At 36.5% G+C, this 22,918-nt stretch overlaps 1 protein-coding gene across 3 annotated transcripts in view; it reads left to right on the top strand.

The window, feature by feature from the left end:
• R3HCC1L (R3H domain and coiled-coil containing 1 like) overlaps window positions 1-22,918 on the top strand; it is a 95,178-nt gene that overhangs the window by 53,102 nt on the left and 19,158 nt on the right. For all 3 annotated transcript variants that reach the window (XM_046653180.1, XM_046653182.1, XM_046653181.1), the window contains exon 3: window positions 9,660-11,485. In XM_046653180.1, the coding sequence (XP_046509136.1) occupies window positions 9,674-11,485 (1,812 nt within the window). In that variant the 5' untranslated portion in view covers window positions 9,660-9,673. The remainder of the gene's footprint in view (window positions 1-9,659; window positions 11,486-22,918) is intronic.

Consider the following 22,918-nt stretch of genomic DNA (forward strand, 5'->3'; position numbering starts at 1 on the left):
TGGCTACTGACTGACGAGTGGTGTGGTTCTGTGGCTGGGAACCAAACCTGGGCCACCGAAGCACAGTGCGCTGAGCTTTAACCACTAGACCATCAGGGCAGGCTCCAGATTTCTTAATAGTAACAATAGAAGTCAAAATTCATTAAAGGATGAGAGCAATGTAAAGATATTTTCAGACAAAAACTAAGAGTACATATGGAAGGGATTGTGAAATAAAAACATCATACGATTGTCTGGGGACAGATACAAATAAGGATTAGCTTTAGACATTTAGACAAGCACTCATGTTAAAATGCTAAGAAGAGACTAGAAGTAGGGTATAGAGCTTTCTGAGCAGTAGAAGAAGAATAAAAACTTCATCAACCTCAAAAAAGCAGGAAAAGGAAAAAAACTACTAAAAGTAGGATAAATAGGAAGCACAAAATAAAAAGGTAGAAATAACTCCAGATGTGCCCATAATCACAATAAATGTAAATGGACTAAATTTGACAACTAAAAGACTGACAGTGACAGAATGGGTAAAGAATACACAGTTCAACTGTATAATATTTGCCAGAGACACACCTACAACGTGGTGACACAGGTTAAAAGTAAAAGGATAAGAAAAGATACTAACTAAATGAAAAGTGCCATAGGTATATTACTTTTAGGCAAAATAAATTTTAGGGCTCCCCCCTAAAAATTCAACAGTCGAAGAGATCACTACATAATGGTAAAAGTAAAAATTTACCAGGGGCTGGCCCCATGGCCTAGTGGTTAAATTCCCGGGTTTGGTTCCTGGGGGCAGACCTACACACTTATGCTGTGGCGGTGACCCACATACAAAACAGAGGAAAATTGGCACAGATGTTAGCTCAGGGTGAATCTTCCTCAGCCAAAAAAAAATAAATAAATAAGTAAAATAAATTTACCAGGAAGATAGAACAATTCTAAATATAAGTATCTGGTAATGTTACTTCAAAAAGTTATATAAAAACTAATGTACAAAACTAGAGAAAGTAGTAAGTCCACAAACATGGTGGGTATTTTACACATTCTTCTCAATAATTAATACAGAGAATAAGTAAGGATATGATTTGAACAATACTTTAATACACTTGATTTAATGAATACACACAACACCCAAACATTTAGCTAGTATACATTATTTTTAGGTACAGATGAGACATTTATCAAAATTGATCATTTACTAGACCATAAAGCAAAATCAAAAAATTTTGAAGAATTGATGTCATTCAGACCTTCAGTGTAATTAAGTTAGAAATCAATTAAAAAATATATGTAAAATATATATACACACACACACACACACACTTGAAAGACACTTCTAAATAACTTATGAGATGAAAAAAGCATGGAAATGTGTGTTTTCATTGTTATTTCATTCCAAAAATAAAAATTTGTGAGATCTGAAAGTGATTACCCACAATGACCAACTCAGTAGCAGTAAACTCAGATTGTGGTTTTAAGATATTATTTCTCACCAAAATGAACGAGGGCTTCTTGAAAAAAGTGGCTGATTCCAGCTCTGGGTAAGCTCTGGTATGACAAGATCTCATACAAGAAAGCAAGGAGCTATCAAAGGCAACTTGGATTTGTGTAAAACGGACCTCGAAGGGGCTGCCATTGGCCAAAGACAGTTTGAGCTTCAAGAAGAATAATTATTGCAATGGATTGAAACACGAAAAAATTAAAATCTGTGTTTTTTTTTGTTTTGTTAAAATCAATTAAAAAAATGTTTTTTACCTTTTGGAGGATGCCATGGAACCAGTTTGTTCAGAAACTGGTAAATAAATAATCGAGTATTCTGTCTTATCCATATAAACTGTATCTCAGCGTCACGTAATGGTTGTTGAGGGAAAGTTCATTATAAGAGAATTCCAGCTAATAAATGCAAAAAGAATGACAGAATTAGAATGTCATCATTTTGCAAATAGTGTATCTTGGCAGTATTCATCAAAGGCTGCTGAAAATCACTGGGTGAAAGACTGATGAGGGATGACTTCATAGTAGATGGCCTGGCTGACAGCACCTGCACCCAGTGATCAGTGTTAACATTACCACAAGGAGGCAATCAGACATTATTGCTTTCTGATGTGATGCAATAGGAAATTTATAGCATGACTTATGACATATTCTTGCTCTAAAAAAAATTAAACCCAAATCCTATCAAGCCACTAGATCACCACCACTTTTTAGGAAGTACAAAGACTGTGTATAAGAACTTATTAAACAATACTGCAAGAATGCAATCACCAAAGTCTAGAATGTAGGAAATTCTATATGACAAATAACCCAGTTTCTTTAACAAATGAATGGCAAGATAGGAGGACGAAAACAAAAACAGTGTGACAGGTCCCTATAAACGAAAAGACCAATGGAACCTATTGATCTTTTTGGATCCTGATTTTAACAAACCAAGTGTTCAAAAAAAAAAAAAAAAAGAGCTGGCAAGGTTTGAGTACTGGATATGTGATGATATAAGGAAATATATTAGGTGTGTATTGGTATTATGGTTTTGTAAAAAAAAAAAAAGTCAGCCTTTTAAGGCTTTATACTGTGGTATTGAAGGATGAAACGGAATGATACTTGGGACTTGGTTTAAAATAATTCGATGGGGATGGGAGTGTATGCACAGATAAAGTGAGGAAGCAACTGGCCATGATTTGAAGCTGAGTGATCGGTGTTTGGGAGTTCATTATAATAATTTCTCTTTATATATGTTTTAAAAATTTTGTAATACAAAAGTTAAAAACAGCAACAACAGAAAACTTTGAAATATAGCTAATTAAGTCACCAACTCAAGAAATTAACCCAGGAAAAATAGAATAATTTAAAGAAAATTGAAGGAAGAAAATAATAAAGGTGAGAGCAGAAATTAATGAAATAGAAAAAAAAGTAGAGAAGATTTCTAAAACCAAAATCAGGTCCTTTGAAAGACTTATAAAGTAGATTTCTAGCAGGACTGATAAATTACAAAAGGAAGAAAGTACAAACAAACAACATTAAGAACCAAAAAAGAAGACACATAATGGTAATTATAGGAGAGATGCTTACTAACAAGAAAGTACCATGAACAACTTTTATATCAATAAGTTTGAAAACTTAGGTCAAAAGGCAAGTTTTCTAGAGAAATATATTTGCCAAACTGACTCATGAAGAGAAACTTCAGTAGACCTTTAACATTAAAGAAAATAGTTTTTAAACATCTTCACCACAAATTACCATTCCTAGACAATGCTACAGATGAGTTCTACCAAACATTTAAGAAACAGTAAGCCCAGCCTTGTAACAAATCTTTAACTTACATAATGTATCTTATGGTAACTTTGATAATCCAATCATATAATTCCCAATACTAGGAAGGAAAAATCATAGATTGATCTCGCTTGAATATATACACAAAATCCTCAATAAGGTATTGACAAGCCAGGCAGTTGTCCTGACATTGTATGTTCCATATCTTTCCATTGATGTGAAGTGCCACATTTATTATAAAATGAATTCCCATATAGATGTGTGTCCATTTTAGGGGGAGGGTATACTTGTGTGCTTTGTCTGTCATCTTGAATTGAAAATCAAACTGTTGAACCTTGCATTCAGGATATTTACATTGGAATTTTAATATGTGCATGGGTAAATTTCTTTGTATTGCATAGTTTTTGCAAATCATTTGAAGGAGATGTCAGGGTCAGAACTCAATATATACCTCATTTGAGACATTTCATTATTCTAAAGAATATTTCATAGTTCAAACAAATCTAGGTTGAAAATAGATATAAAATAAATATATTGCTCCACAAAAAAATGTTTTCCTCCCATGCTCTCACATTTCTGTTTAATAACATATATGAATTGATTGTGCCTTGTCTCCTTCCCAAAGGAATTTGAGATGGGTTTAAAAAGGGACAGAGAAATAAATATTACCAGACATCTAGGATGGATTAATCATTGAGTTTGAACACCAAACTTAAATTCTGTGTTTTCTGGAAAAGAGCAGAAAGGGACACGTTGTGCTGTGCCTTTTAAAGGGACCATATAACTTCGTCTGAGAGACGTGCTTTTTCCTCCTTTTTTTTTTTTTTTTTTGTAAATGGGACATTGGATAAGATGATAGTTACTTTTGACTTTGATTTGCAAAAGTTAGAAAATGTTTTTCACATGGACATTTACTGTATCAACCAACTATGAAAGCTGAAATTTTAGCATTGCGTCATAGAATTTTAGTTTCTTTGGTGAGCTAACATATATGGTTTACTTTTGCTTTCAGAAAAATGCCAGGGATTGACTGGTAATTGTGAAGGGACTTGTAGAGTTGAAGAATCATCATTTTGCAACCGTCATAGTAAAGATTGGATCAGATTAGAATCATTAGTGGATGTTAAATCTAGGGGGAAATTTTGATGAGGAGCAGGATATTTGCATGCTCTTAAATGTTGCTACATAGACTGCTTAGCTGCAAGGGACAAAATACACAGTAATTATACAGCAGAGAAACTGGACAATGCCTTGACCAGGTAGTAAAGTTAAGAGCACCACTGAAGGACAGGTGGAAGTCATATGCCTCCAGATGTGATGGCTTGAGAAGGACACATGACCACCTATGTACTATTCTGGCTGAGAATGTATAGCCTTAGTCTAGTCATGAGGAAACATCAGACAAACCTTAAATGAGGGATGTTCTCTTAAAAAGAGGGTGGGACGAGGAGCTAGTCTTCCAAAATGTTGATGTCATAAAAGACAATGAAAGGCTGTGGCAACATTCTAGAATGTGAAAGGTGAAGAGATGTGCTAATTAAATGCATTACCTGATTCTAAACTGGATCCGGTATTAGGGAAATATGCTATAGAAGACATTACTGGGTCAACTGACAAAATTGGAATACTCATGTTAGATTTGATAAAAGTATCAGTGTTAAATTTGCTGACATTGATAACTGTATTCTGATTTGGTAAGAGAATATGAGTATTTATAGGAAATAATACTCTGAAGTATTTAGGGATAAAGGGCCATGATGCCTGTAATTTGCCCTCAAAAGGTTCAGAAAAAAAAATTGTGTGTGTGTGTGTGTGTGTGTGTGTGTAGAGAAAGAGGAGAGAGGGAACATGCATACTTGCAAATGATAGAGCAAATGGGATAAAATGTTAACAGTAAATAAATGTGGGTAAAGGGTGTACAGGTGCTCTTTGTAGTATTTTTGCTTTTGTAACTTATGTATAAATTTGAAATTATTTGCAAGTAAAAAGTTGAAGACAAAATATATGGTTTAGTTATGATGCATTCTAATGAGCTAACAAAGTGAGAGAGCATAGAGAATTTGTTCTGGAACATAGAATAGTTAACATGCTCGTTAGGCATTTTCTCTCAAATATCAGATGTCTCAAGTGAGCCTTCGGTAAGTACTGGATCAAATCCATGGTTGAATTATCCACTGAGTGCCTTAAGTGCTAATATTCTGTACTGTTGATTGAAGAGGGAACCATATGTTTTAGATACCAAATGTGGACAAACAGCGTTGACATTCTGTTAGGAAAATGTAAAAGCCTGATTTGTTTTGTGCTAGTTCACTTACTCAGGAAGATGAGTCAGAAAGGTACGTAAAGGAGGTTACTGATATTTTCTCTCAAGGTTAATTTGAAACTGTAGAAGCAATTGGACAGGTACTCACGTATGATCCCACTGTTCAAAAGTATAGTATAGAAAAAATGATTTGGAGTAAAATATTTTAAAGGCCTATGTTAGCAATTAATTGCCCACCATCGTGGAGGAAGCTGAATTTTTATCGCTTTAGAAAGTGTAATTTTGAGGGGCCAGCTTGGTGGTGCAGTGGTTAAGTTCGCACATTCTGCTTCAGTGGCCCCGGGTTTGCCGGTTCAGATCCCGGGTGCGGACGTGGCGCCACTTGGCAAGCCATGCTGTGGCAGGCGTCCCACATATAAAGTACAGGAAGATGGGCATGGATGTTAGCTCAGGGCCAGTCTTCCTCAGCAAAAAAGAGGAGGATTGGCAGCAGATGTCAGCTCAGTGCTAATCTTCCTCAAAAAAAAAAAGGAGAAAATGTAATTTTGAAAAGAATTGCATGCTAATGGCCATGATAAATTCCAGGATAAATTAACTGCAAAATAGACTCCAAGTAACTGGTTCTCCCCTTCAGTTAAGAAGCAAATTGGACTGATAAAAGCACTTAGAACACTGTGAAAAAGTCAAACCTGTGTTAAAAGAGAAAAGGAAAATATCAAGTGCTGTAGTAAATACCTGGGTAGGCAAATTTTAATCCAATTTAGATTTTTAAGAATTGCATATGGTGGGCACACCTTCTCCCAATGTTAAAGGCTTTTCATGCCTACAGTTGCAAAAAAAATTGAAAAAATACAACAAGGTTTCACAATGAATTGGCATTATCTTGAAAGTCCACAAGATGAGGATGCTTCTCATTTTTGTGTGTCTGTGAGTTATTACTAAAGAATTGTCACAGCCAGTGGTATATTGGAGCATGTCTTACTGGCCTGAGAGCTGATTGTTAAAATTTTAGGAATTTTGCAAAGAAATTGTTAAACACAGCCATTATTAAAAATTAAATTTATATAACTTATTATTAAGTAAATTACATTTATAAGAAGATAATAAATACTTAAAATTCATCACTTCCTAATTATTTTACTACCTTTTACTATGATCTATGCTCTTGAAGTTATTTATGTATATTGTACGTTTATGGCTGAAATATGTCATGGTGTGCTACTTTGTGTCTTTTTCCAACTCCATGTTCAGTAATGTCACATTGGAGGCTTGAAATTAGCCATGGTGGGAATATTACACCCCAGAGATCGGCAAATGCCATAAATCAAGGCTTGATTTATTGTTTATTGATTGTCTAGACTTAAAAGTGTTGGAGAAAATGCTAGTAATGCAAACTTAAAAGTGTCGTGTCTTTAGCTATTAAATTGTGCATAGCTCAAAAAATTGAGGATATATTCTTTTGTTCAAAAATGATTATCCACTTCAGCAGAGAAACATTGTTGACATCATTCACATAAACGAAAACATCAACCAGTACTCCAAACTACACTAGGAAAGCCAGTTGCTAATCATTTAGCAGCACACTGCTAGTCATGGCATAATTGAATTCAGTGTTTTGGTAGGAAATAGACAATAATATAAATTTGTTATACTGTTATTCAGCTTTAGGAAATTGTACCATGACAACATGTGGGCATTAACTAAGAAAAAAGAAAGGGTGAGTTCTAAAAGGCATTAGCTGTAGCACATAATGATAATTTTCAATTTGAAGCCTTTGATATATGTCTTTGATATGAAGCCTTTGATGTATGTAGATGAGAAACAGAATCATAGAATTTAGAGTTTGAAGAATGCTTAAAATTAATCCAGACCAATCTGCCTTAGAGATAGAACTTCTTTCTCTAGTCTATCAGTTATCCAGACTGTATTTAAATTATTCTAGAGACAGCTTATTACCTGATAATAGTGTTGGAGAACTCTAGAAGTAGAGTTCTTTTTTATATTGAGCCAAACTTTGTTTTCCTTTAATTTCTGCCAGTTGGTTCTGGTACTGACTTCTGGAGAAATACACAAACATAGAAGAGAAAATTTGTCTCTTCTGTAGAGCAACCAACCATTTGTGTATAAACGTAGCTGGGCTGTTTCCATTTAGACCTCTTTGGGCAAGAAGTATACCTTTAGTTCCTTTAACCATACATTGTATGGTATATTTTCTAGACTCTGAAGACTGTGTTGCCTTTCTAAACATCCACATCACTACTTTTTGGCTTTTATTGACTTTGTAGATGAAGTAAAAGCCTTTAGATCTTTTTTTTTCTGCAAATTGTACACAAGTCAAGTCGTCTGTGTTGTTTGATTCTTTTTTTTTTTACCCAAAGCAGATTTTGTTTATTTATTCTTATGTCTTCATATTGCTTTCAGCACAGCATTCCAGATTGTAGAAATGATATTAATTTGTAATTTTATCATTTTTGGTCTATATTAATCCTATGGATTTTGTGTTAATTGCAATTGCAATTGCAATTGTTCAATTGCAATTGCAATTGCAATTTGTTCATTTGTAAAATGTTCAATTTCAAAGGGCTGTGGGGACACAGTTCTACTTTAACCCTCTCTAGATTTACTTCTACTTATTATCGTTACTTTTGTTGTTTAATCAGTTGTGAGTCCACCTCCCATTTCCATTAAGTAACCCACATTTTAGCAATTTAAATACAGAAGTTTATCATGAGGTATTTGGTCAGATGGTTTGCTAACTGAGATCAAGATACACTATGTCTATGGCATTCTCTCCGATGAAATACCCTTTGGTACTTCGATCTTTGAAAAGTAGGCATTTTTGAAAGATCTTGGCATGACTAAATGTTAAAGGCATATTCTTCCACAAATGGAAAGATAGAAAATCCATGAAGAATGGTGAGCTAGACAATAATTAAGACATCAAAAGAGAAAAGGGACAAGAGGATCACTGGAGACACTTGATTTTCAGGGCCATAGTATATACTTGGGCTGAAAAGAAAATAGCCTGGGCCAGGAGAGCAGAGCCTTTTCACTGAGGAAGTATTCTGTATCAGGTGAAATGAGGGATCAGGAATAGAGGGGACAGGATTTGTTAGTCGTTCATTCTTTCTTATTATCTCTTTCTTTGAAATGTGTGTGGTGAAATATTAACAATGGGTGCTTCTGAGTATATATAGGTATTTCTTTGCAATGTATAGCACCTCCTATTCTCTCTGCTCTGGACAAATAATACCTACTTCACAGTGTTACTTTGAAGATTCAAAGATTATTTCAGTGTGAAATTGTCTAGCACATTTCCTTGTATTTTATAGATAGTAGATAAAGGTTTATGTAACCTTTGTTAAATTATTTCCTCTTGTTAAATTCCATTGACCAACCACGGTGGAGGTTGTCAGGAAGTTACTAGTGTGAGTTGTCTCGTCACATTCCATGACCTTCACCCTTCTTCATCCTACCCAGACCTGTTTTATTGCTGCTGGAAGGAAGAAAAACTTACAGTAGGTCACTTGATTAAATAGTATTAATAGAATAATGGCTCTCTCTTTTCCACTACCCATATCTTTCCTTAAAAATTATGTTCAAAAGCAGATCTTCTAGAAAGCAGTTCCTGATTTCATCTCATTTTCTAGGCTACATTCAATTTAGTCTTAAAAATCATATTTATGTATAAATATTTATGTTCAACTGATGTGTTTTTAGGGGTCCTTCTTGAATATACTCTTCCATGTAAATTCTGAGCTCCTAGACTATGAAGATCATTGTGTTTTATGAGTACTTGATAGCTGGCAGTCGTTGTTGTAATCTGTTTTAATTCAGCTTTAGACAAGGCTACTTGTTAAAAAGTAGAGAGGACTTGGGAGGTAGAGATAAAGGGTTTTGGGAAAATGAAGAAAGAAGATATATGGCTAAAATTCATGGGCTCATGAGTTATTTTGGAATTTATTTTTCTTAGTTGTTTACCTGATTACATTAATTATTTTATGGCAAGTTTTACTTTTAACTTGAGGGTTTCTATAGGATGGATTACTAGGCCCTCTACCTAGTCTTTAAAAATCTCTTGGTTCAATACATTGTAATTAGTTTCTGGTAATTAAATCATTCTCTCTTTTTCTTGCAGATTGAAGTGGTGCCATGCAGCAAGAGGCAGAGAGATGCAGAGTTCGAGCCAGAAGGCCTGACATGGCACTTTATGTACCTAAAGCTCGAAGGGGTGTAGTCCTCCTTGAGTCAGGTGGTAAGGAAAAAAACTCTGGTCCATCTAACTCCATGGTGAAAGAGGAACAAAAAGAAGATTGTCTTTCCCAAAAGGAGATCTTTAGAGACAAACCTGCAGCTCAAAGACTGAGTATTAATCCTGATAAAAAGGAGCACAATCACAGGAAAGGACAGAAATCTTCAACAAAGTTAAGAAAAGATGCGTGCCTTCAAGAAAGAAAGAAAGATAGGATTTGTACTAAGAAGGGAACCACAGAATCCAAAGAAGTATTATCCCAAGCACATCAGCAAAGAGGCCCAAATCCTGGGATTGTACCTAGTGTATTTTTACAAAGACATTTTAAACCAAAGAAGGTGCAGTGTTTTGAGATTGGAACCACAGACGTGACAGGACAGGAGAGGTTGTTTGTATCTCAGTCTTGTTCAGAAATCAGTGAATCTCAGGTTCTAAACAAACCATTCCAAAATGTGGAATTCTGTGATTTCAGTGGGCACGAACTAAGTGGGGAAACATTTGAAGACAGAGATTTGGAAAGCAGAATGGAAACTGATACTACAGTTGTGGAGATACTATCCCAGTTTCCTGGAGTTTTTAATTCTGTGTTGAAAGCTGAGAGTATGCTTGCACCGATAAAACTAAGCTCTGATTCTGGAATTGTACAACAAGATATGCAAACAGCAGGTGGAATGTTGAAGCTCAGCAATGGAGGCATCACCACTGTCTCCGTTCCTGGAAGTCCAAAAGATGGTGTCACTGAGCAAACTTTTGTAGACTTTGAAGCTGAGAATGTTGGTGATGTAGCCAACAGTACAGATTTCATCTTGGGTCAGAAAGGTATAGATTCCATTCCTGAGACTATGGGTCACATCTCTCATAAAATGACTATCGTCAGCAAATTAGAGAGCACAAATGGCATTTTTGAGCCAACAATGATTAGAGAGTGTGAGGAGAATGACAGCACTACTGATGAATTATTTGTAAAGTATGAACCTTCTGATACAGCCGTCCTTGCTCATGAATCAGGTACAGATAATGGGTCTAAGAGTGTAGGTGACATTACCAATAAGGCATGTGTGATGGACATTACAGATGTCACATCTGATCAAGTAACTGTAGGCAGCCCTTGTGTAGTTGCAGTTAGAATAGCTGACGAGGCCTGTAGCAACACAAGTAGTTTCTCAAAATATCTAGAAATGAGTGCAGCTACAGCTCCTTTTCATGTAGCTAGAAGTGGGAATGACACTGAACACTTCAGCAACCTGACTGCTTGCTCAGATATTTATGCTGAGAGTATTTCATCTGGTTTCACTGAGTCAACAGGAAAGTTGATAGAGAGCTTGTCAGATTGTGCTTCCTCCTTACCTATAAAGAAGATTGCTGGTAGTAGTTGTAACAATTTTTTGGACTCTGAACTCAGTATGTTAAATGGGACAAAAGTACTTTTAGACAGTGCCTTGGGCAATGATCTAGATTGTACTGGTGATATAACAAAGACATTACTTGAACTAAAAACTGCTGAAGAGTTCGAAACAAAAGAGGAAGATGACTCGGAGAATACAGAATTTGGTGTATCCTTTCCTGATACAGAATCAGTGTCTGTGGAAACATCCATGGAACTGAAAGCAACTGAAGCTTCTCATGTTGAAGGAAGTGCTGCTACTGAGGAGAGCTGGGAGTCTATGTTTAATGATGATGGTGACTGCCTGGATCCACGTCTTCTACAAGAGGTATGTTTAGTGGAAATTGCTGGATGCTAAGGTGATTTCTAGATTCTTAGAACCTGGGATTTGGGGGTATAATTTTGGTAGACATTTGTGCACATTCACTCATATTACATCCAATGTAAGAGTTTCTGCAATAAACTAATAAGATTGTAAATTGAGAAAAGAATGTCTGATAGATCTTTAAAATGTAAAACATACAGAATTGAGCTATATCTGTAATAGCCAAGTCCTGAGAGATCTTGTTGAATCGATTAAAGATAATTTAATGGATTCTGGCTGTTGAGGAAATACAGAAGGAAACTTATTCATGAAGAAGGGCTTTTCTGTGTTGGAAAGATGTATTTTCCCAGGCCTGTTTGAGGGAAGGAGAATAATTTATTATTATTCATATTAATTTTATGTTTCCAGTAGATCTTGGAATGTTGTGTTAGACACTGTAGAGGGAAGAAAGTAGAGAAAGGAAATAGTAAAATAAAGGTATGATTTTCTTTTTAAGGAGTTTATGATGAGTTAAAGAATAAATGATTGTTGAGTACCTATAGAAAATATAAGTGAATAATGACATGCCAGCTAGTTAAAGTTCCTACATACAAAATGTTGGATTTGAAGGCATCTTAGAAATTATTTAGTTCAGTCTTCTCATTTTCTTAATTTAGACATTCGTTCTCTCACCACCGTTTAAACTCCTTATCATAGGGGCCAGCCCTGTGGCCAGGCGGTTAAGTTCGCATGCTCTGCTTCGGCAGCCCAAGGTTTCAACAGCCCAGGGTTTCGCCAGTTCGGATCCTGGGTGTGGACCTAGCACCACTCATCAAGCTGTGCTGGGTAGCATCCCACATGGCACAACTAGAGAGACCTACAACTAGAATATACAGCCGTGTACTGGGAGGCTTTGGGAAAGAAGCAAAAAATAAAAAAGATGGGCAACAGATGTTAGCTCAGGGCCAGTCTTTAAAAAAAAAAAAAATTCCTTACCATAAATAAGAATCCTTGGTTTTAAATAGTAGAACCACTCCCTGTTTCATTCCTTTCATGTAACCTTTCCCTGGAAGGGAAAAAAATTATTTCCCTATGAAATCCGCAATTTTATAAATGAGGAAATTGAAGCTTAGTGTTCATACCTTTAGGAAAAGCGGAATCAGAATTTGTCTAGTTCTGTCTTAATCCAATGTTTATATTCTTTCTTACCAGACCACTTTCTCACCTATAAAATAGTTTTGTTTGAGTGATTCCAAAAAGCCCTTTAAATATTCAACAGTGAGTCTTTTGTTTCTGAGAATTAAACCAGAAGTGCAGAAAAATGATTACATGCATGTGAAAGAGACATGTGAGGCTGAAGAAGGCAGCACATTGGATGGACAGAACTGATTTTCCAGTACCAAGTATTTCTTCATCATTCTTAGGAGATGTTTGCATGCACACCTGTACTGCAATTAATACTTATGGTCAAGTCAGGAAACACTACGTCCTAAACATTCCTTAGAAAGAAATATAGAGCAGAAGGTGTCTACAAATGGTCATCCATAAACCCCTTGAAATTGCGTGCAAAATTTTATATATATATACACTTTTTCATAGTTTTCATCAGAGTCTCAAAAGTGATGGTTCCCAAAGCATGGTCCCTGGGAACTTGTTAGAAATGCTGTCTCTTTAGCCTAGCAGTCTGTGTATTTACAAGTTTTTCAGGTGATTCTGATGCACATAAAGTGAGAACCACTGCTCAAAGGTAATACACAAACTTAAATGTGTATCAGAATGTGAGTGTGGTAACTAGAGATGGCTGTCAGCCCATAATTAGAAAGAAAAACACTGTTCAGCAGAGGTTTTAGACCCAAATCAGATTAAGAATTACTAATAATGCAGGAAGTTAGGTGAATATAGAGAAGTTATTAAGAATCTAAGCATTGAAAGAAGGCCTTAGTATGAGAAAGGAAGCAGTGTTCATAGGAGTTGGTAAAGTGACTACCTGAGTGGGTAGAGGGCACAGGTACGCATAGGAGAGAAAGAAAAGCTTCGTAAAAAGAAGGACCTGGCGCACAGAGCCTTTTATACATGGTAGTACTCAATAAATATTTATTGAATGGATGTAGGCAAGGGCAGAGTTGGAGCTCTCCGCCTTTTTAGAGTGGACTTCAGGGCCTTTCAAAACATCATTGCTGCTGGAACTTGGTTTCTGTGTGATAGCTTAGGGATATGGCTTCTGTATTTGGGGAGCAGGGTTCAGCTGTGCAACCTTGTTGTTCGGGTCTTAACACTGTTTAGAATAGGTACGAAAGAATTTAGGCAACTACTCAGTATTTTGAGGAGCATAGTAATATAGCCAAAGAGGATACTAACATGACCTAAACTTGGGAATGGCAGGAAAAAAGAGTATGTAGTTTTACAAGCTGAAGACATCCAGTGCCTGGATGTTATGTTTGGTTATCTTTGGAGATGCTTGGTAGGGAATGGGTTCTGTGTTGAGGGATGAGGGTGGAAGAGAGCAAGAAGGAAGGAGTTGTATTGAGAATGCAGGTAGCAGATCCAATTCCAAACTACAATCTCCTGTGCTTTGAATTTTAGAAGATGTAATAATAATGTTATTAAAAGATGTCACAAACCAAATAAAATTAATAGCCCTTTGGTGACTGTTCTTAATTTATTATTTATATTGCTCCAAACATACTTTATTGAAGGCTAAAGTAGAGTATCTGTCTACCTTGAAAACTTTCCAACCGAAAGATTTTTGGCTCTTTTCCCAGCTGGCCTATTTCTTTGTTGACAATGACTAGACATGGAGGTATGTCTCATACTTCTGGTAGGCAGGGAGGTATGCTGTAGAGGAGGGTGTGGCAGCCATTGGCATGCGAAGCAGTTTCATGTGACATTTGAAACTCGAAAACTGCCTGAGGAGCGTAGAGAGCACAGGTGGGTCCATTATTGAGCTCCAGGAACTGTAACTCTTGATCAGTCTCCAAAAGATCATACTTAATCTCTTTAAGCCATGGTATGGGATGCCCAAACACCTAAGTTGGTACTTGATAAAGAAAAGGATGTTTGCATGACTTCTTTTAACTCCCTGAGATCTTGGTACAAGAACACAAAAATTATTGTTGTCTAGATATAACTCCTGTAGCCCCTGCTGCCTCCTGTATATGGATCAGCAAACCTATTGGTAGGAGGGTTCGTAGGATACCAGCAACATAACATTGATGTTGGTAGACACTGGCATCTGGTCCCTTCACTGGCCATTTCTGGCCTTGATTTGAGTTTTTAAATAGGGGTAAATATTTAGGTAGGAGTCTCCCTTTGTTGCAGAAGGCCAGTAACAATGTATAACCATGGAAAAGAGAAGAGTAAAGGAACACCACTCGTTCCCAAACCATCTTCCCTTTGTATGTGCTCACTCATGTTCGTACATTTGCTTTCGTTCCCTATAGTCTTTTGCAAAAATACTCCCTGTTTTTAAGTAGAAAATCGAAACTTGAAAAATTAATAATCCAACCACTAAAAGCTAATTATATGAAGTACAAAGTGAGGAAAGTCCTTTATATCCCACCCCCTAGGGATCTCATTGATACTTAGTACCCCATCACTTTGCAGTTAAATAGCAAATATTGAGCACCTAGAGTTTGATCAACTATACATTGCAAATAGTCAGATATATATTGTTATCATCTGTACTATGTTAAAGGCACTGTGCTACATGCCAGCTTTTTTCTCTGCTTTAAAGTTACTTGTACTTTATTTGGAGAGGCAGGATGTAACCATGTGATTAGATAGTCACATAACATTCTGAAGGATAATTAATATAGAACAACCGTGTAAGAGATGTCCTAATACTGGATTTGATTGTCTGATGAGTGATCCAGACAATGGCTTCAATAGAGGATTAGATCCCCAAGGACTAAACTGGTTGATACTCTTTCATGTTGATCAGGCCATAGAATTAAACAAGAGATTATAATCCCTACTTCTATAGATTATTCTCTGTTCCTAATTTCTATTCCATTTCTATTTTTTTGAGCAGTTTTAGGTTTACAGAAAAATTGAATGCAAAGTATAGACAGTTCCCATATACTCCCTCACTCTTCTATTACTATTTTAATTTCTCTTTTCACAGTATCTTAATTAATAGTTCCAACTCCTTTTAACAGGTTTATATTTAATATTTTTATTAAAATGTCTGAATTAACATGTTATTGACTGCCTAAGTAGGGGCTTAGAGACTCACCTTCCAGATGCTGTATATTCTAATGCAGTCCCTTGGACATCCAATGAAGAATCTGATTGAGTTATATACTGTTTATTGTTCAGCTCATTAGTGGATGATGACTAGATCTCCAGTTCGCTCTAAAAGAGGGAACATTAAGTGGATTCTATTGCTCATGGTTTGTTTTTCTTAAAACCAGCTAACTCCTAAAATTAAAAACCTCCCTTCTGAGCTCTGTAGATTTATTGCATAATATTTTTTCCCTCTGAATCTGCATTCAAACCAAGAGCATTTTAATTTCTGATCTTTTTTCAAAACTAAAGAAAGGTAAACAGCTCTGGGCCTATATCGTCAGTACAAGGAGGGATTCTTGTCCGAAGCTTCAGATTCCTGGTGTGCCTTCCTCGGTCCCTGGCAGGACTTTTGCTTCACTGAGCTCCATGAGATGTGCGATGTGGGATGTGGTTGGGGCACATGGGGTAGGGATACTTACGTTTCATTCCATTTGATTGATTCTCTGTTTAGTGACAATAGCAGGGAAGGGAAATGGTAGGTTTGGCAAAGAGAACCAGAGCGTATACTCTGTGCTCGTCAGGAAAAAAATAGACAGCAACAGCTGTATCCAAAAATTAGAAATTCATTTGTGTTAAAAAGCTTGGTTAAAGATAGAAACAGACCTATGGGAGAATTAAATGTCGCCCACACTTGATTTGAATTAATTCAATCATTTCTATCAGAAATTCCTTATAGGCATACTGGATACTCTGTTGCTGGGCATTGGGAAGGAGTCCTAGAAAGGGAAAGAGTGATCCAGCTATAGACCTGACTCCTGAAGGGGGTAGGCGACAGTCTAAACATATTTAAATTCAGACTTTTTTGTTGTGATGAATTTGAGGTTGGAGTGCAGGGAGGTGTAAGTTTGCAATAAGGCCTAGATTTTGGGCAGAGGGAATTTAAGCACGGATCAGTAACCTTATACAGAAAATCTTTTGTGTGGATTGACCAAAGGCTGAAATTGTTAAGGAAGAGCCAAGAGGATGCCCGGGCATACTGGATACTAGGCTTAAAGCACTAAGACTGTAGTTTTGATCCCTCAGATGATGGGTCATACTATTATATTGCCTACCGGGAACAAAACTGACTCATGTCTTAAACCAGTAGGTCTGAGTCTGCAGTTTGAAGGTCAGAAGAACATATCTATTGCCTGTTTCTGAGAGGGACAGATAGGCAAAGACTAATGCTTTATAAAGTAATAAACAAGGAAAAGTTTTGATGTGGGAGAACAGGCCTGGGTGTAATGCAGGATTTTAAGTAGCTGAAGGAGGTAGAAGGAAAAAGTGGATCAGGGACTAGAGAAATCAAACAAGGAGTAGAATGGCAAAAAACGCTAAGTGTGTCTGCTTTGCAGTTTTTCTTAGGTCTCATGGACAGCCATTCTCACTGACTATCATAGCATACCTGAGTCAAGCTATCAGGACTAGCTTGGGAAGATTCAAACCTCTAGCATCCCTGTTTGACTTAGTTTTACTGTTCCAGGCTAGTCTAGTCTTGCCTTCTACTTCATCAGTGGTCTCTCTTCATTTAGTCTTTCCAGTCATTTTGAGAAGGGAAGAAAATACAGATATCTCTCCCTGCCTTCTCGGTCTTCCTCTTGACTATAGATTTAACCTACTAGAGTGTTTTCACTGTTCACTGGATCTGTATAGCATCTTCCCAAGAATGCCAACAGCAGTCTGCTGTGTTAACCTTTCTGTACTGTCTGAATAGGAGCCAGATCTATGTTGGTTCATGATATTTACTTGGTCCCTGCTCATATATTTGTGTGCCATACATGGGAGAGAATTAGAGCTCTCAAAATTATCCTCTGGCACTGGGGACAGTAAATGATCATCCAGCCAACTGTTGGGGCACTATACACGTCTCATCATTGTAGCTTTCTTTTTTCTTATTTCCTTCTGCCCTTCTCCTTTTCTGCTTCCTTGTCTACTTCCTCCCTTTCTTCTCTTTTACTATGGCTTAATCCAAAGCTATGGCAATCGCATTCTCCCACTGATGATAATCAGAGGTATTGAGATATTGCTGTTACTTATTCTAGAGAAATCTTCAGATGGCACCTTGCATGGCATTCCACCTATGCTGTGTTATAAATTTATGAAGCCAAAGTTTGCATTTCTGGCCTTGGTTTCTTGAGAAGATCAGTGGAGGCATAGCCTAGATATATTACATAATTTTATTTGCAGAGAGGGAATACTATTGGAGACATTATCTACTCTTTTACTTAATGTATAAAGTATTAGAGTTTAGGATCTAGATTTATTTTTCTGCTTTTGAAAAGGACTTATACCCTAAACAGTATAGAAGAAGGCTGGAAACTTATATGTTTATTACACATCGTAGTAGTAGTGTCTTTTTAGGGAACTCTTTTTGGATATTTTTGAACTTAGGTCATGAGAAATTCAAAAGGACTTGAAATACTTTTTAGTTTTTTAAATGAACAGTGTTATTTCCCTAACTACCAAAGATAGGAAGTTAAATGGGTAACACATTTTAATTCTAGCTTTTGATTTATTTATGTTACCATAGACCAACATGAACAATTCTTGGCTGTTATTCTCAATTTTCTGTGATATTGAAATACCTTAGATAGAATCAAATCCAGATAATCCAAACACCTTATTTTTTTTGTTTATAGTTTAAGCCTGTTCTCCAACCAAATATTTTAATTTATCAAAGTTTGTGATAAGTAATAAAATTTTAAGTTGATTTTCTTCAATAGAAAGTGAGTTAATTATCAGTTAAGTAGCCACAAGATAACAGTGGAAGAGAAAAATAGAAACAAAATAAAGGACTTGAATAACCTAACCCTACATAATAGAGAATTGACTATATGGGTTAATTCTGTAAGTAAATATGTAAATAGACAGTGACATTTGAAGTCACCACAGTAATGTTATACCAACAACTTGTGGTCAAGTCTCCGTTATCCTTGTCCCTGATGCCCCCCATATTTAAATTTGTTATAGCCATAACTAAAGTGGTTTATTATGTTGTTTTTAATTAAAAGTACCCACAAAAGTGTTCTTATTCCTACCTTCCAAGATTTGAACCAGGGTGACATCATAGCCCTGGAACAATAAGCACTAGGAACTAGAAATTTAACCTAAGAGATAGAACTGTACAAGTCTTTTTAAAAAAGTGGTATGTTAACATTGAAAGGAACCTGAAGCATAGTGCAGTCTAGCCCTCTTGTTTTATAGGTAAGGTAACTAAGGCCCGGAAAGGTTGTTACTTACCTAGTTAAGTTAGTGCCAGAGCTGGCACTAGAATCCAAGTCTCCTGGTTTCTAGCCCTGGGCTCTTTCCGTGATAGTAAGCCTTTGCCTCTACCTGACAGGTCTCAGCCAGTCAGCAGACATCGTAGAGCTATTCTCTGCTCAGCTCTAACATTGGTAATGTGAGGGGTAAAAGAGAAGGATAGCAATGCTTAAGGAATTTATAGTCTTGTGGAGCTGATGAGACTTATTCTGAGAAATGACTAGAAAAAAATACAGGAGTATTCTGTTTCATTGAATTGAAAATACCATTGATTGTGAAATACATCATTACTTTATGTATCACTAAGAAAAGAAAAAAATAAACTTTCATACAATGCTTACCCTTTAGAATTTTTATTTTATACATATTGAAAGAACTCTTTTAGACTTAATTAGATATAAAATTTTATCATTTATCATTTCTTACATAAAGACAATGTAGGTGAAGTAAATTGGTTAAGGTTTTCCTAAAACTTAATATTTACAGTCCAGCTCTTTCTAATAATTTCTTGTCTCAGTCATTGATATTGATGCCTTTTTATCTTGATTCATCTTCTGTGCCATCAAGAACTTTGGTGATGCAACATTTTTTAAAAGAATACATACAAGGAGCAAAAACAACTGTTGCTGAATTCTTAAGTCACCTTTGCACTTATATAGAGCTATTCTTATATCTGGATTTTCTTCCATGCTGCTGACCACCCTTTCTGTAAGTTTTGGTACTGGTACTTTTGATGCTCATGCATGTTGCAGGAAAGTAGTGACAATATGCGTGATTGTAAGATGCATCTTGATATCAGAGATGTCAAAATGTGAAAAAATACGCATCTTAGAACTCATGAAATAGCATATATATCCAATTGCTAAGTGTTACAATATTGTAGTATAGGGAAAGGAGAGACCACCAAATTGGAGTCAATAAGGAAAGCTTCAAGAGGAGATAAAGATTGAAGCTGGATCTTAAAGGGTAGGAAGGATCAGGAGCAGACAAAGCGTTCCAGGCTATGATAACAGCTTGTAAAAAATACAAAATGTTCCCAGATTTAGGTCCTAAATTTGTCACTCTCAGAAGTTTAGATGATCTGTTTTGAAATTTTATTGTTGTTTTCCTTTTATAATTTATTAATTTTGGATTTTCTGCATGATTTATATAACCATAGCAATTCAAGTTTATTGGTAAAGGGAAAGGAAAAAAAGTGTCAGGTTTTTTTTCAAATATCAGATTGCCATACAGAATCATTTAAAAACTGTATGTTGCATAAATCAAATCCTTATTGATGAGGGCTCTATGTAGAATCAGTCTTGTTAAGCATGCATTTGGACAAAGTAATTAACTTGAGGCATGTGCATTTTATTCATTTCACAAATGTTTATTGAATGCCTAGTTTGTGCAAAATAATCTGTGCAGTGGAGGAATATAGGGATAAATATGACATGTCCCTTATGGTTGAATTATAGAAGCAGAATATTCATGAGGAAACTGAAACTGCAGGCTCACTCCCTGTATTAGTTTGCTTAGGCTGCCAGAACATAGTACTCTAGACTGGCTGTGGCAGAGTACCACAGACATTTGTTTTCTCATAACTCTGGAGGCTGGAAGTCCAAGATCAAGGTGTCAGCAGGGTTGATTTCTTCTGAGTCCTCTCCCCTTGGCTTGTAGATGGCCATCTTCTCTCTGTATCTTCACATGGTGTTCCCTCTGTGTCTGTGTCCAAATTTCCTCTTCTTATAAAGACACCACTGATAGTAAATTAGGGTCCACCCTAAGGACCTTATTTTAACTTAGTTACCTCTGTGAAGACCTGCAAATACAGTCATATTATGTTATAAGGTCCCTGGGGGTTAGGATTTTAACATACGAATTTGAGGGGGGGCACAATTAAACCCGTAAGACTCCCCCAAGTCCTCACATTAATCAGTGTAACCACCCTGAACTGTTCGATGAATACCACACTCCTTGTGTGCCTTTGCACACTTCTACCTGTGGTACCTTTCTCTGCCTTTTCTCTGTATTATTTCTTTATTTGGGCAGTGAGGAAGAGTAAGAAAAGTTCATTCTCCTCTACCCGCTGGTAGCACTTTCTTCATTCTTATAACTTTATTACATATTAATATTCTTTCTTCAAGTTCTTTTTCTCATGATTGTTAGACGTATGTTAAATGTTGGATGGGCAGTTAGGTGGTCAGGATAAGGTTGGAGCAAGAGGTGGGTCTAGCTGTAATATAAGGTGTGTACTACAAAAGTAGTGCAGATGAGGTAGATGCTGTGGAAGTATAGAGGAAGAGTCAGATTATACATGCTTTGGGGTATTTAGGGAAGGAATCATACAAGAGCTGATATTTGAGTATGTCCTTGGAGAATGGTGTGATATTTTGGGATTTGAGAAACTGACAGCAGCTCTTGCAAAATAATGTGACCAAAGCGGTAGGCAGGAAGAAGCAAGATTTGTTGAGGCATAGTGAGTATTACTCTTTGGTTGGAATATAGCATATTTGAAGGGGTGACATGAGATAAAGCTAGAAAGGAAAGTATATTAATTTGCTATTGCCGCTGTAATAAGTTACCCCAGACTGGTGTCTTAAAACAACGCAGATTTTTTATCTTACAGTTCTAGGGGTCAGAAGTCCAAAATGGGTCTCACTGGACTAAAATTAAGGTGTTGGCAGGGCTGTGTTCTTTTCTAGAGGCTCTAAGGGAGGAGCCGTTTCCTGTCTTTTTCGGCTTCTGGAGGCTGCCCACATTCCTTGGTTCATGGCTCCCTTCGATCTTCAAAACTAGCAATGGCCAGTCAAGTTTTTTTAATATCATATCACTCTAACACACTGACTCTTATGCCTGTGAGCTCCTCTGCTTTTAAGAACCTTTGTGATTATACTGGGCCACCCAGATAATCCAGGATAATCTCCCTATGTTAAAGTCAGCTGATTAGCAACGTTAATTCCATTTGCTACCTTAATTCTCCTTTCCATGTAACATATTCACAGGTAAAGGGAATTAGGACATAAGCATCTTTTTTTAAAAAATTTTTTCCTTTATTGCAGTAACATTGGTTTATAAAATTATATAAATTTCAGGTGTACATCATTATGTTTTGATTCCTGTGTAGATTACATCATGTTCACTACCCAAAAACTAATTACAATCTGTCACCACACACACTAACTAATCACCCCTTTCACCCTCCTCCATTCCCCTGTGGTAACCACCAATCCAATCTCTGTCTCTTTGTGATTGTTTGTTGTTGTTTTTATCTTCTACTTATGAGTGAGATCATGCAGTATTTGACTTCTCCCTCTGACTTATTTTACTTAGCATAATACCCTCAAGGTCCGTCCATGTTGTCACAAATGGCCAAGATTTCATTGTTTCTTATGGCTGAGTAGCATTCCATTGTGTATATGTACCACATCTTCATCCATTCATCCCTTGATGGGCACCTAGGTTGCTTCCAAGTCTTGGCTATTGTGAATAATACTGCGAAGAACATAGGGGTGCATGTATCTTTATGCATTCGTGTTTTCGTGTTCTTTGGGTAAATACCCAGCAGTGGAATAGCTGGATCCTATGGTAGTTCTGTTCTTAATTTTCTGAGGAGTCTCCATACTGTTTTCCATAGTGGCTGCACCAGTTTGCACTCCCACCAGCAGTTTACGAGGGTTCCCTTCTCTCCACATCCTTTCCAACACTTGTTGTTTCCTGTCTTGTTGATTGTAGCCATTCTGAGGGAGTGAGATGATATCTCATTGTAGTTTTGATTTGCATTTCCCTGATAGTTAATGATACTGAACATCCTTTCATGTGCCTGTTGGCCATCTGTCTATCTTCCTTGGAGAATCTTTATTCAGATCTTTTGCCCATTTTTCAGTTGGGTTGTTAGTTTTTTTGTTGTTGAGATGGATGAGTTCTTTATATATTTTGGGCATCTTTGAG

This window comes from Equus quagga, chromosome 2 (assembly GCF_021613505.1).
Source record: "Equus quagga isolate Etosha38 chromosome 2, UCLA_HA_Equagga_1.0, whole genome shotgun sequence".
Taxonomy (NCBI): Eukaryota; Metazoa; Chordata; class Mammalia; order Perissodactyla; family Equidae; genus Equus; species Equus quagga.